This window comes from Parambassis ranga, chromosome 20 (genome assembly GCF_900634625.1).
Source record: "Parambassis ranga chromosome 20, fParRan2.1, whole genome shotgun sequence".
NCBI lineage: Eukaryota > Metazoa > Chordata > Actinopteri > Ambassidae > Parambassis > Parambassis ranga.
The window spans coordinates 5,083,708-5,098,482 of record NC_041040.1 but is presented as its reverse complement, the minus strand read 5'-3'; the positions used below and the strand labels follow the sequence as shown (position 1 = coordinate 5,098,482).

General features: G+C 47.4%; 1 protein-coding gene across 2 annotated transcripts in view; it reads right to left on the bottom strand.

Annotated features, from left to right (window-relative positions):
• Positions 1 to 615: 615 nt before the first annotated feature.
• The window catches only part of sugct (succinyl-CoA:glutarate-CoA transferase), a 41,648-nt gene continuing 27,488 nt past the window's right edge, over positions 616 to 14,775 (bottom strand). For both annotated transcript variants that reach the window (XM_028432976.1, XM_028432977.1), the window contains 2 exons: positions 4,273 to 4,336; positions 616 to 928 (listed from right to left, as the gene is read on the bottom strand). In XM_028432976.1, coding sequence (XP_028288777.1) covers positions 765 to 928; positions 4,273 to 4,336 — 228 coding nt within the window. In that variant the 3' untranslated portion in view covers positions 616 to 764. The remainder of the gene's footprint in view (positions 929 to 4,272; positions 4,337 to 14,775) is intronic.

Sequence of the window (14,775 nt, the reverse complement as noted above, 5' to 3'; positions counted from 1 at the left end):
AGGAGTGCCGCATCAGCATGGATCCGCCTGCTGGGAGTCCACCTCGTTATTCCTGACGTGCATCCATATTGTGAGCGAGGCTCGGGGATGACTGATGTCATACACAAGCCGAGCTGCAGCCAATGTCTTCTCACATCCCAGAAGAAGGTCTGCAGGTGATGTCAGGAAACAGTCCGCCTGTAGCGAGTCAGACACAGATCTGCAGTCAGAACAGGATGGCGCCATGAACAAGGCTCCTGTCAGTGACGGAGAAACGGGTTTCTGTTCTAGTTTCAGCATCCTTGTCCGTCCCTGGTGGAGACCAGATACTAAGCTAAAGGAGAGACACCAGGAGCCTGAACTGAAAACAAAAACCAGAAGAATTGATTGAACTGCTGTAACTGAACTAATACAATCAATGAGCTGACACCTGAGGAGCCCCACGGCTACAGACATGTTGGTTGATGAACTTCCTGTGTGTCACATGTAGAGTTTTCAGCCGACTGCTGTGCTGCACCCTAGTGGCCTAAACCTGCACAACCACACCAGGAAGTAACTTACCAAACAGCAACCAGCCAATCAGATCAGAGAGCGGTGTCTGAGGACATCAGCAGAGACAGACCCACAAACATCGCACACTCTGAGACCTTTGATTTATTTCATGTTAGCGGTGTAAAAATGTCTGATCGTGTGCAGAGAGAATCATCCCTCAGTGAGTCAGTCATCGATTTAACGTGCTTCTCTTGATTGTTGATTGTGATTGTTGATTCTGTTCCTTCAGCCAATCAGGGCTCTTCGTTCTGGGCCACCGCCCTACACTCCAGCAGGGTTTTGATGAGGTCATCGCTGTAGGACAAGGTGTCCCGCAGCACCTGCACGGTGTGCTGGCCAATCAGAGGAGGGGGTGTCGGCCCGCTTGGAGAGAAGCTGCTGTAACGAACCGCCGGACCTGAAGACACACACACAGAGACAGACACAGAAACACACAGACACACAGAGGCCGGTCAGAGAGCTGTTTTCAGCACAGAACAAACTGCTCCACTTTCATTTATAGAACAATTTTTTCATCTGGTCCTCCTCGCCTCCCACCCTTACCTCTGAGTGTGTGTGTGTGTGTGTGTGTGCGTGATAATGAAACATGAATGTAACAGGGAACCGAAGGGACTCATTAAAGACACAGAAGTGTAGAACATGATGAAAGGACAGGCTGATGAAGATGTTACTGATGATGACACACATCATAAAAACTGAAGAAATGATCAAATGTTCAGTTAAAAACCCTCCAAACATAAAGAGTTCACTTCAACTAGACTCAGTACAAACATAAAGTCCTGTCCTCCTCAGCAGCCAGCAGGAAGCCATGATGAAGTCACTGTGAGCAACAGTCACATGACCAACACTCAGAGAGTCTCTGACCTGCAGCTGATTTCTGTCTGAATACCTGAGTTACTCTGCACACACACACACACACACACTCTGACTGCTCTCTGCCTGCAGACAGGATGGAGTGTGTGTGTGTGGAAGAGCAATGTGAACACACTGACTGCTCTCTGCCTGCAGACATTCAGACTTTATTTCTTTAAAACTTGTATTTACAGTTTTTGTGTCTGCTGAGTTGTTTCAGAGGAACAAACTGGACGAACATATTATTTTAGGAAACAATCGAGCTGTTTTAAAGAGCAGCACTAATGAGCTGGACTCTCACAGTGCGAGGTCACACGTGCATGATCAGTGTGTGTGTGTGTGTGTTCAGGGTGTAAGGGCAAATAATTAGGGAATAATATTACGTAATCCTTTTTAATCATCCGTCACATTTCTTTTGTTTGGTTGTCGTCCATCTTTGTGTGTGTCCATCAGTGTGTCCACGCTGAACAATGAAGCCATCAGGATAACACAAACCGAACACAAAGGGACACACAAATAACTTTTAATAACAGCCATCATGGAGGCCGCCAGCCACCATCAATCACCGGCTGACTTCAGCCTATCAGATTGGAGCATGTCTGAGAGCTAGTAGCAGTTAGCATGTGTGTGCCTTTTTACAGTCGAATTAGTGGGTCACACTGTTACAGTGTCCTGCAGCTACACAAAGCAGCGCTGCAGGAAAGATGTTTGCTGTTTGCTGCAGCGTAAACAAAGATGGATGAACCGGCATCTGACGCCATCATTCGTGACCCAGATATGAGCAGAGAGGTGGAGCATTCACACCGGAGCCAGATGTTACTGGGCCATTTTTGTGCTGCAGTGATGCAGGGGCTTTGTGTGCAGCGCCACCTGCAGGACAAACTGCTGCTGCTGCTCAGTCGCTCGCTCACGTTTCAGGCTCTCAGTTATTTTAATTATATAACGTCAGCTGTGGCCTCTATTAATGGACACACACTTCTATTTGTTCTAAGTTATTTTCTGGCTCTGAAACCACACACACACACAGAAACACACACACAGACTGTCACAGAGGAATGCCATCAACAGGCCAGCCAATGAATGTTCTGGGCTGCACGTTTTTATGCTCAATTAACCTCAGAGGTACAGACAACACACACACAAAACACACCACAACCACACACACACACACACTGTGTCTGGTGTTGTTTACTAAACAGGGATGGACAGAACAGGAAAGTGCAGAGCAAAGAAAAGGATATTGTTAAGGCTGTGAATAGACTGACACACAAACAGACACACACACACAAACACACAGACACACACACACACAGATTCCTCTCACATTATGGTTTGGTGCAAATCACAAGAAGGAAGAAGATTACAGGCCAAATGGAGCCTCGCGGGACATCATGTTACATATTATTAGTGTGTGTGTGTGTGTGTGTGTGTGTGTGTGTGTGTGTGTGTGTGTGTGTGTGTGTGTGTGTGTGTGTGTGTGTGTGTGTGTGTGTGTGTGTGTGTGTGTGTATACCATACATTTTAGGTTGTTTTAGTTTTGAATATGAGCCAATGCAGAATCCTCACATGACTGTGTGTGTGTCTGTGAGTGTGTGTGTGTCTGTCGCTGTGTATGTGTGTGTGACTCTGTGTGTGACTCTGTGTCTCTCTGTGTGTGTCTCTCTGCGTGTGACTCTGTGTGTGTGTGACTGTGTTTGTCTCTCTGTGTCTCTGTGTGTGAGGGACCACAGACAGATGCTGTGTATTGTGACTCCATCAGATGGAAACCATCCGTTCCTGCTGTCAGGCTCTCTGCTTGGATCATGGCACTCCGACTGTCATGCTTTTAGAAAACTCTTTAAATCTGAGGTTTGGTTCTGACGTCGCTAACAGAGCCGACTGAGCTGACCCGTCTATGAACCACAAGTCCAAGATGGAGGATACTTTGGCTGCTTCCACTGCTCAAACGTGGACATCAGTCTGTTTCTGATGACTCTGAAAATGTGTTAACAATAAACAACAGGAAGTCACCACATGTGGTGATTCCGTGGATGCTTCGGGGTCGGAGCACCCACATGTGCCAGCCTACACTTGTCATTGATTTGCTAATGACCCCCCCCCCCCCCCCGCTACCTATCAATACATTGCATTGTGATGTCAGATAAACTGGATAAATCCAGCATAGTGGTTGATGTAGCCAACAAAGAGGACAAATATGTGATAAAGACACAAAAAAAATATCCACTGACCCGACACATCATGCAAGCACAGTGAGCACCCACCAGCAGAAACCAACCGGCGTCCCTGGAGGTCACCATGTTGACCTCCTGTCCTGTGTGCAGAGTTCTGATGCGTACGCTGGTCATATCTGCATTATGTGTTCTAGTCATACAGCCAAGTCTGAGTGCTGTTTGACACATACACACACACACAGCAGCCTGCCTCTGCTCATTATGAATGTCTTCCTGCTGAGCCAGAAACACCCACACACAGGTTAGAAGACAGATCACACTGTAAATACACACACTGGACAAACAGCTTCCTCTTAGTGGAAACACACTGAGATCCATCAAACCAACCAAGCAGAGGAGTCCCCGAGGGCTGTGTGTGCGTCTGTGTGTGTGTGCGTCTGTGTGTGTTTCTGCTGAACAGAATTTTGTGGTTTTAGTGAGAAATGTTTGTTTGTGCATCTGAAAAGAGATTATTAAAAGGACCCACTGGAGGACATTTTAGTGCGTGTGTGTGTGTGTCAGCAGAACATCCATAACCCACTGCACAGAATAACACTTCTTAGAAAATGTCATTTAACAAGTTGGTGTCAAAGACAGAAAGTTAAGGGTTGGCAAGAGGACAGCTCCGTGTGTGTGTCTGTGTGTGTGTGTGTGTGTGTGTGTGTGTGTGCGTGCTGACCGGGTATGGCGATGCGTCCTGCTGTTGGGTGGTTCATCTCCTGGATGAGATCGTTGTGTTTCACCTGCAGACACACAAACAGGACATGTTAAATCATGATGTGTAAACCTCATCCTGACGGCAGCATCGTGTCAGCAAAGGTTCGAACACACTGAAAACAGCAGCAAACTACCCATCATGCATCACTCTGACCTTTCTTTATCCACTTCCTCTTTTCATTTTGACCTGACCTTACGTAAACCACCATCAAACTAGATCAGTCTGACGTCTGATGAGGTCATAAATCACATGACTGAAACCACAGGTGCCAAAAATACTCACACGGTGGACCAGATTAAAAACCGACCAATCAGAATCAAGAAGACAAACAACAAGGAGACCTTAACCCGACCAGCTCACAGCCACATGGACTCATAGGATCCATCCGCCGACAGCACCTGTGAACTGGACAGAGGTCAGACTGAAGGAGCTGGACGTTGGTGTGAGGTCAGCGTGGACACATACAGCCAGCCTCTGGGAGGACAGTTATATAAGGAAACATGGCAGACATGTTCAGTCAGGGGTGATGACGACTTAAGTGGTTTCCTCTCTTTCTCTCTCTCTCACCCTGCATGCACAACTTCCTCTATAAATAGGTAAAAAAAAAGAAGACAGCAGCATCACCGCCACCTCTTCCTCCTCCACCCTCATTATACTCTGTGTTGTTACTCTGCTCTATCCAAAGCAGGCGCTAGCTCCACCCTCAGTCAGCCCCTGCAGGATCATCCTCACTAATGAGCACCACTTAATGATGTTTGAAGCCTAAATATGATCACCAGAAGCTTAAAGCTAAGGCTACGCTACAAACCAGCTACAGCACGTAGTACAAACACCTGGAGGAGCTTTAATGACATCATTTGTAGTCCCATTTAGCCACTTGTTAGCATGTAGCCTCAGACAGTAAACGGTCATCAGTGGGTTTACATTTATTACTGCTGAGGGCAAAGCCGAAGAAGACATCATGCTGTGAGTCACTGAGCTCATTGATCACACTCTGTTTAAAATGTCAGGCCTCAGAGGACCTGAATCACCAGCAGAAAGTCTGACTGAAGCCGACACACAGTGACATCAGAATCCAAAGCTGGAACAACAAAAGCCAAAAATACTGAAACGGTGGAAGAAGAGAGGAGGAAGTCATTTTGAGATGAAGCACAGTAACAGCGTGTCCTGTCGCCCTGACCTGCTCAGAACGCAGCGACCTGGAAGTTTCCACAAGTGGCGACAGGTTCAGACGGATCTTTCACCAGGGGAGCTAAAAAAGGGAACATGGCAGGTGGGAGGCTGGCGTCTGCTTCCACCGCCTTCACGCAGCCACCTGAATCATCCAGGAGGGATGGAGGACGGAAGGAAGTGACGCAGCCAGCGCCGAAGACACATCAATTATTTCTGAGGGAGAGAGCTGAGGCTTCTGCCATGGAGGGGAGTCAAGCTGGGCCTCATCTGATTTATTCAAAGATCTGAATGAGGGACCTCCATTGTGCATGACCACATGTGACACAGACAGGTCAGCTGACAGCAGACGCACCGCATGGAGGAGCCGACAGGCTGCAGGCGAAGCGGGGTCAGCCCTGCTGATACACACAGGAAGCCAATACACACCTGTTAAACCAGACAAATAAGACTGCCTGCTGACCGCTCACACACACACACAGCGTACGTGTGTTCCTGCACGTGCAGCTGCCTCTTCATCTCCTCTCTGATGAAGGCCGCCCTCTCTCCATCTCTGTTTAATTAAACGATTGGGAACATTGGCCCATAAAAACAATCTGTCTGACGTTTGGCTCAGGTGGAGGCTCCACAGCCAGCAGGCCTGACGCCACCTTCTCTACGTTTGGATTACGATACCAAACTGTCCTCCACAGACTCATCCTGACACATTGATTGTTAAAACCACACACACACACACACACACACACACACATCTCCAGGGGGGGGGGGACTTTAATAAGAGCCCAACTCTGATCGATGATTTTAATTTAAACATCAAACTGTGCAGGAAGTCAACCACCGCTGAATGAATTACACTCTGTGTGTGTGTGTTGTCAGGATATAAAACATTTCCTCCTGTTTTGGATAGTTGAATGGTCAGACAGCAGTCTGATAATCTGTTAGTTTGATACACTGCAGTTCCTCTACTGGCCACACGAGGCTCAATGCTCTTAATCTGGAGAAATAATCTGATGTTTTGTCTGCTGAAAAAAAAAACAGAAACAGAAGCTGGCTCCTCCAACCGTCCAACATACTGTGTGTGTGCATGTGTGTGTGTGTGCAGGAGCGTAGCAGTATGATTGCATGCATGTGTGTGTAATCCTATCTGCTTGTTATGCAGGGTATCATTACATCCATATGGTCATCACACACACACACAGACACACACACAGGCACACAGCATTGTTTATCCTTCAGTTGTTTTTGTAAAAAAAATAAACTGAACTAAAACAACAAATTATTTTGAAGAGGAAACAAACACAAAGGGACTTCTCAGAGACTGGTCTCAGACTGGTTTCAGTCCTGGTCCTACTGGTTTGAGTCTGGTCTTAGAACTGGTCATTGCCTGTTCTGGTTCTGGTATGTTCTGGTTCTGGTATGCTGTTAGCAGAGTCTTCAGGCAGGCGTGTGTCCCTGCAGCAGCTCCTGTTCCTGTGTGCTGCACCTGTGTGTCTGGCACATGCTTGTACTGCCGGAGCAGTTTCAGACGTGATGTCACTGAAGGTCACCTGCAAAGGTGCGTTTCATTTGTGTTCTGGGTTCAGGTTGGGCTGAGGGGAACAAATGTGTTCACCCTGCAGCAGAAAAACAGAACCAGAGAGTCTGAAGGCCGATCAAAGCCTCGCTGAACACAGAGCAGCTCTGTGGTTTTCAGCCACGTGCCTCCTCTTCCTCACCACTTCCTGTTCTCCATATTTCCTTTACAAGCACCCAGAACCACGTTTCTCCTTCCATATTCTGATCAACTCCACACACTTCTACTGGTTTTGTATCATGTTTAGGATCTGCACTGGTTTTAGGCCTGGTAAGGAGCTGGTTTTGGGCTAAATTTGGACCTAGTTTTTGAGAAAAATGTATTTATTTGTTATGTTTCAGAGGTGTCTCACATTGACACTTTCCTCAGACACAAAGGACCAGTCCATTGTAGACCAGATCTAGAAGGGACGGAACAGAAACTGGCTCCTGGACCATCAACACTGAGCGCTCCCTCCAGAGGACTGAACCCACAGTTGCCAGTGTGAGCGACGGCAGACTGAACATCTCTATAACTCCTCAGACGTAACTTCTTCACCCCCTCTGCTCTTCCAGCTCTTTTAACGCCTCCTCTGCCTCCCCATCACTCTTTACTCCCCCCTCCCCCCCCCCCCCAACTTGGGAGTCTTTGAAGCTAGCTGTGGCAGTCCATTAAGTCGACTAACCAGCACCCAGGGGAGCCATCCAGGCCCGCTGTTACATCACGTTACTGCAACATCAAGGGGAGGAGGGCGCGCAGTGTGTGCAGCAGCAGGGTGTATGTAGGACTGTGTGTGTGTGAAGATCTGAGGTTGCCTGAACCTGCTGCTCTCTGTTTGACCTCCACAATCAAAGCAGCTCTGAATATGAATATAGCAGCGTTTTGATTCCTGTGAAGTGTCAGCGCTGCTTCTTCTGCCACATACAAGCTTTTACAGGACTTTCAGATGGGTTATGTAAAGCTCCTGGATGGAGAGGGTCCCCGGGGGGGTTGGTTTTTCATGATTTCAGCTCATGACATGAATAATGCTCTTCATCATGTTCTGTAAATGAGCGTGTTTAATTGGAGAAGATTTATGTTTTAGCTTTGAACAGTAAAGCAGAGATGTGTGACAGCGGGGCGGCCATGCCTGTTACTGCGAGGGAAATGACAGCAAAGAGCGCTCCCAGGTTCAACAAGTAAACACAATGACGACAGAGCGGACCAACAAGACAAGACCCAGAGACAGGCTGAGGGGGATCCAGACCCATGACCCAGGGGCTACTTCCAGATAACCTGCACCTGATGTCCTAAACATCAAATGTTTTTAAAAATGATGTTGGCAGTGAAAACGAGGTCAAAGCACAGCACGTGAAACCAACACTGACGACTGACAGCAGGTCCAGCTCTGGAAGTAAAACTCAGAGGCGCTGGTTGTTTATTCAAACAACATGAAGGCTGGCAAAGTTCTGTTTCAGGATGGACTCCACGCTTCCCTCGCTCAGGCAGACTGCGTCCACAGCGCCGCCGCTCTCACAGAATCTCCTGTTTGTAATTTGGGCCTTTCCTTTCTCCCCCATGTTTAACCACAAGCTGCGTTTAAACTGGACCCACCTGTGGATTTGCATGGCGCGCAGCGAGTGAAGTCTAAGTTTACATCTGCTGAATTCAAAACAAGCCGAGGGCAGACACAGATCTGGTTTCTGTGAGTGGCGGTGGACCGATGGCGCGGCCACATTTGCATCGGATTTCCCTGTGAATGCAGCAGAAGGTCTCCTGAGCCAGGAAGACTTTCATCTAGCGCAGCTCTGCTGTGAGGAGGTTCATGCTCAGCCTGTTTTAGTGTCTTCTGTTTGTTTGTTATATGTCTGCAAATATTAAATCGGCTGCTTTCAGAGGTGATTTTAACGACACATTCAATAAAATAAATATCCACTGCGTCCTAATGCTCAGGTCAAAACACGTGTCTATGAGTGGTTTGCATTTTGGAACATGTTTGAATGCCTCACAGAAATGTCAAAACCTGAAGAACTCCAACTCTGTTGATGATTCATGTTTGTACTGCAGTTTGATGAGTTTAGCGTGTTAGCATGCTAAGGTTGGCGAGTGTCGTCAGCAAGACAGTGTGTCATTGCTCTGCAAGGCTTACATGGGTTCCTGCCAAACACAGAGGTACTTTAGTGTGTGTGTGTTTGAGATTGTATGAGGTGGAAACTTTGGCGTGTGGAGTGTGTGTGTGTTTTGGATCTGAGTCGTCCATATGGAGGAGAACCGAAGGGAAAGTAGAGTATCAGTGTGTTTGTTTTGGTGTTCCTGTGTGTGTATGTGTGAGCAGCTGTGTTCCAGGTGTGTAGCAGCAGCAGCAGCAGCAGCAGCAGCAGCAGCAGCAGCAGCAGCAGCAGCAGCAGCAGCAGGGAGCTGTTCAGGAGCAGCAGACACTGATCAGCATGTCCAAATATGACTTCATAGAGGAGAATCCCAACGAGGAGGTGACACTGACAGCTTCAACATGGCTGTCAAGAGAAGGCCTGAGTGCTGACAGAGACAAATGAGACAAATCAGACAGGTGACCTGACATCATTTCTCCTCCTCAGACCGACCTGTGTATGTCAGCTGCAAACAGTCGAGTCAGGCACAGTTCAGCAGGTTTACCATCAGCCTGACGGAGAAGTGCAGGAGATACATCTCTCCATCTCAGGAGCGAAGCACGGAGCCTCATAACAAGTTTAAGACAGCATCAAATCCACAGACAGACTGTGCAACTGAATGAGATTCAAGTCCACAGGTATCCTCTGTCAAAGATCCATGAAACAGGCTGCAGGGTTACAGATGCAGCTAGGGTAACCTGCATGCAGCTAAAGGCCTCTCTCACCTAACGCTGATGAATCACTGAGCAGCCATGGTGTGCAAGGCAGAGCTACAAGGCAGAGCTACAAGGTGGAGGTCACTGTTCTCCACACTCACTGCTACTGTCTGCAGTAGGGCTGGGTAAAAAAATAGTTTTAATCGATTTCGGATCGATTCCATTTAAATTTTGCACTATCGATTCACAGGGCATGAGATCGAGTTTTTTTGTGTTGTGTGATTTTCCTCCCTCAGCGCTCTGGTGCGTGATGACGCAGCTGCGCAGTCGTACGTCGCGTCATTCAGGCAGGGAAAACACCGCTCGGCAAGCCATCCCAAATGAAATCCGAAGTGTGGAATCATTTCAAGTTTAAAAGGACAAAGGACGAAGAGCTTGATAAAACCAAGGTAGTTTGCAAGATATGCCAAGCAGAGCTCAGTTATTGTAGGATTACTACAAACCTCAGAAACCACCTGACAAGGTACCACACTACGCTAAACTTAGCTTCCGACAGTACACCGCCCGGAGCAAAACAAAAGAAACTGAAGGACCTGCCAGCATTACCATCAGAGTCTCCGTGGCCCATAAAAACAACAGAGGCCATCGCAACTTTTGTTTGCAGAGATTTACGCCCATACTCGGCAGTGGAAACTGAAGGATTCCGGCAGCTCATTCAGGTGCTCGAACCACACTACGTTATGGTGCAACGTAAACATCTGAATGAAACTGTGATCCCCATGATGTATACATCTGTGAAAGATGTGACACGAATGAAAATACAGTCAGCAAATGTCAATGAGCTCCTTTTCCTCAACAAGGATCTCTGTGTGACAGTTTAAGTTTACTGTCTACGATTTTCTGCAACATTCATGAGCACTTTTTACATTTGCACTTTTTCTGTACAGTAGGATAAGACAGTTTTGTTTACAGTTACATGTGAACTGTCAAATTTACAAAATGAAGACGTGTATTTTGCAACGTATTGTATATTTTCATTATTTAAGAGCAGATTGAATCGATTCAGATTGAATCGAATCGAATCGTGATTAATCAATTTAAAACCCTAAGAATCAAAATGGTGGTAATACCCAGCCCTAGTCTGCAGTATGATGGAGATCATGTGACAGACCAGACTACAGGCCTGACTGACCAAACAACAGGATGTGAACACCTGAAACCGCCCCTCTCCAACCCACCATCCACACATCAGCAGAAACAGTGAGGAGGTGTTAACACTGCACTGAAATGACATCACTCCACCTATAGCCAATCACAGACACACGTGAACTGTGAGTAATAAAAGGCAGTCATTAAAATTCCTTCCAGTGCTGCTCGCACATGAATGTACCACAAAACCAACAAACCAGTTTACACAGCATTAAGGACACGTGAACACTCGCTGCTGTGATTGGCCGAGCTCACGGTCTGTATTCACCTCCTGACCAATCACAGCTCAGTGCCGACAAACGACGAGTCAGCGAAATGGAAAAGATGTTTCCCCACGAGACCGAGAGAAGGAGAGCTGTAAAGGTTTATTACAGACACACACACACACACACACCTGTGCAGGTTGGAGCAGCTGGAAAGCAGCAGGGGTTTTTCTGCTGTGTGGAAACTTCAGCTGTCCACGGAACAGAGCCTGTGTGTGTGTGTGTGTGTGTGTGTGTGTGTGTGTGTGTGTGCGTGTGTGTGTGTGTGTGTGTGTGTGTGTGTGTGTGCGTGTGTGTGTGTGTGTGCGTGTGTGCGTGTGTGTGTGTGTGTGTGTGTGTGGAAGTTCAGCTTCAGTTCAGCTTGTTGCTGCTGGAGCAAACATTTCAGAGTGGATTATTAAAATCCAGTTCATATGAAACATGAGTGAACTGTTGTTAATAATAAGTATTCATCAATAGATTCTAACCCCCCCCCCCTCTTCTGTTTGATCTTTCATTTCTGATGCATTTTGGTATTTGAGCTCATTAGGGGTTACATAAAACACGATTTAGCTGAAAAGCTCCCAAAATAACCTGAAACAGCCGCGGCTGGCCGCGTTCTTCCTCTCTGTCTTCCTCGCTGCTTTTGTTTGAAACTCCGACCATTCCTGATTATCATCCTCCTGTTTATCTGTCCCAGTGTCACCGTTTAATTGGACACCCCTCCTCCTCCTCTTCCGTCCCCATGGGAAAGTATGCAGACACATTTTGATTTGATTATGGCTCACAAACCAAACTATGCTCCGTCGCATTCCAGCTCCGACAAACAGACCATCTGAGGAGGTTGCAGAGCAAGGCAGCGAGCGGGCCGGGTGGAGGGTTAGAATCCCTGTGGAGCAGACGTTCAAGCTGTTCTTAGAAATCTCCGAGCGTCTGGAGTCTCTCCTCAGGTCACACAGTCAACTCCTTTTCACAGTGGAGGCGGTGCACAGACGCCCTCTAAAGGCAGCCAGGTGTCACTACACCACACTGCACTCAGAGTGAAACCTCTGCAGGTCAGAGAGGGACCGGCAGTCCGAGGTTAGAAGCCAATCACCTGTCAAGATCCCTACCGTTCTGTTGCAGCTGTTAGCTATAGCATGCTAGCAGTTTCAAACCTACAGTCGCTGGCACTAAACTTGCAGCAGTTCCTCACAGTTCTGTTGGTACAATCTACGATCTTTACAGTTGGAACATGACCAGGGAGTTCTAACGATAACACAAGCAAAGTGACGCAAGAGTTCCTGAATTACTCAAAGAAAAGATGGCGGCAGAGTCCAAGCCTACGGACTGAAACACAATCAGTGTTTGTGAGTTTGGCCGCCTGTGAACTGCTGTCCTGGAGCAGGGGAAACTTGACTTGTGTTATTGAATCGTATGTTTTTATACTTGTTTCCAGGAACAAGTCGCTTCATCGCATCGCTAATGGAAATGAAATGGTGCATCCTCAAAGAAAACCCGCTGGCTTTCATGCATACAGATCCCCGCGGCTCGGAGGCAGACCAGATTAAAAACTGTTGTCCTGAGCCGTCAGAACATCTGTCCTTCAGGTCAGCCTCGGCTAACACTCTAAAATGTCTAGTGACCGACCGCTGCGGTGACTCAGACGCTGCCTCCTCCTGCTGCTTCCTCGTCTTCTGACCGTTGGTTGGACCTCAGGTTTGTCACGCCGAGCGGTTCACATTGCTCCTTCATGTGGTTTCTTAAATGAGTTCCCATCAGGCACCACAACAATGGTTTCCAAATGCTTTGATTTTACCGACAACGGCTGAAATGAGAGGAAGACTGTTTCCTTTACACTTTCTTCACACTTATTTATTTTAACAACGTGGAACGTACATGTGGGGAGGAAGGAGGAAAGAATGAAGGACTGAAGTGATCCATGAGCAGGAAGAGAAACTGATAAATACACAAGAGAAGGAGGAAGGAAGAGGGTCAGGGAGGGAAGGAGGAGGGGAGGATAGAGGGAAGGAATGGAGGAAACAAACAAGGGGTATGGGGAGGAGGAGGAGGCAGAGAATGAGAGGCAGATGAAGAGGAGGAGGAAAACAGGAAGACTCTCCCTCTCTCTGATCACACATAAAAAGGGAATCACAGCAGCGAGCAAGTATCTGTGTGAATCATCCTGTCTGTGTCCCTGAACAGCCTCAGACCGACTCTGGGAAACCAGGAGACATTTGGACACAACGACAAACATCTGCTGCGCGCACACACAGATGCAGACACACACACACACACACACACTTTCACATTAAAAGCTGTGAGAAGCGGCAGCTACCTACAGGCTGTAAGAACGACAGCAGAGCTCCAAACATTTTTAACTCAAAGGCCAAACGAAACATGGCCGACCAGGAGAAACATTCTCTCTGTCAGTTTAGTCAGAGTACTACACTACATTCACACAATACTCCAATGCTCCTCTCTCTCTCTCTCTCTCCTTCATCCTCTCTGTCCTGTCTCCCTCTTCTTCTCCTCTCTCTCTCCTTCATCCTCTCTGTCCTGTCTCCCTCTTCTTCTCCTCCTCTACCCGGCCGACTGGCAGCAGGAAGGTTCCTCCTTAAGTAGACGGGTTCTGCTCAAGGTTTCTTCCTCTTAAAGGGAGTTTTTCCTTGCCACAGTGCTCCTAAGGGGGTTCAGGCTCTGGGTCTGAAGCTCTGGGTTTCTGTGAAGGGCTTTGAGACAATTTCTAATTGTAAAATGCGCTATATAAATAAAACTGAATTGTATTGAATTTTCAGCTGATCACAAACAAAGCACACCAAACACATGAATGGAGCTGAATCAGGGACTACCGAGCTGCTTCATGAAGGTTCCTTCTACAGGAACTCCCTGTAGTCTCCGTTTCAGGCACGTCTGAGCAGATCAGGCCTCGACCTGATGGTTAAAGTTAACATCAGTTACACAAAGACACCACACAGCAGAGGCCAGGGTAGCTACACCACCATCCCCCTCATGCTGCTGCAGCCCCACAGCTCTGTGGCTCTGTACAAACAGGAGGATGTAAAAATGGACTCATCATCCTGTGAGGACGAACGTTCCCCTCAGAAGTTGGTCGAATGGTCAACTTTATATTCCTCTTTACACTTTCAGCTATGACCTACATCAGACTGCATGCTGCTGATGGATGATGATGAAGATTCTCCTGAATGCTGCTGATGGAGCATGCAGCAGGCTTCAGAGGGATCACACGGACTTCACGCTCAGATCCAAACTAACCAATCAGAAACTTTTCATGTCTTGTTTTGGCTCGCCGTGTTTGTGCACGGATGGTTTGTTAATGTTGAACCTGAGAGTGTGAACACTGTATCAGATTCATGAAAAAGATCTGCCTGACTCCAGGATAATAATCAGAGGAGGGACTGATGAGTCTGACAGAACCGCTCTGAGCTCTGGTTGTTTCAGAGGGAAGTGATGAGGCTTCCTTCCTCTCATGTTCTCTGAAATATTTTGCTTCCAAGAAAGATTTTGTT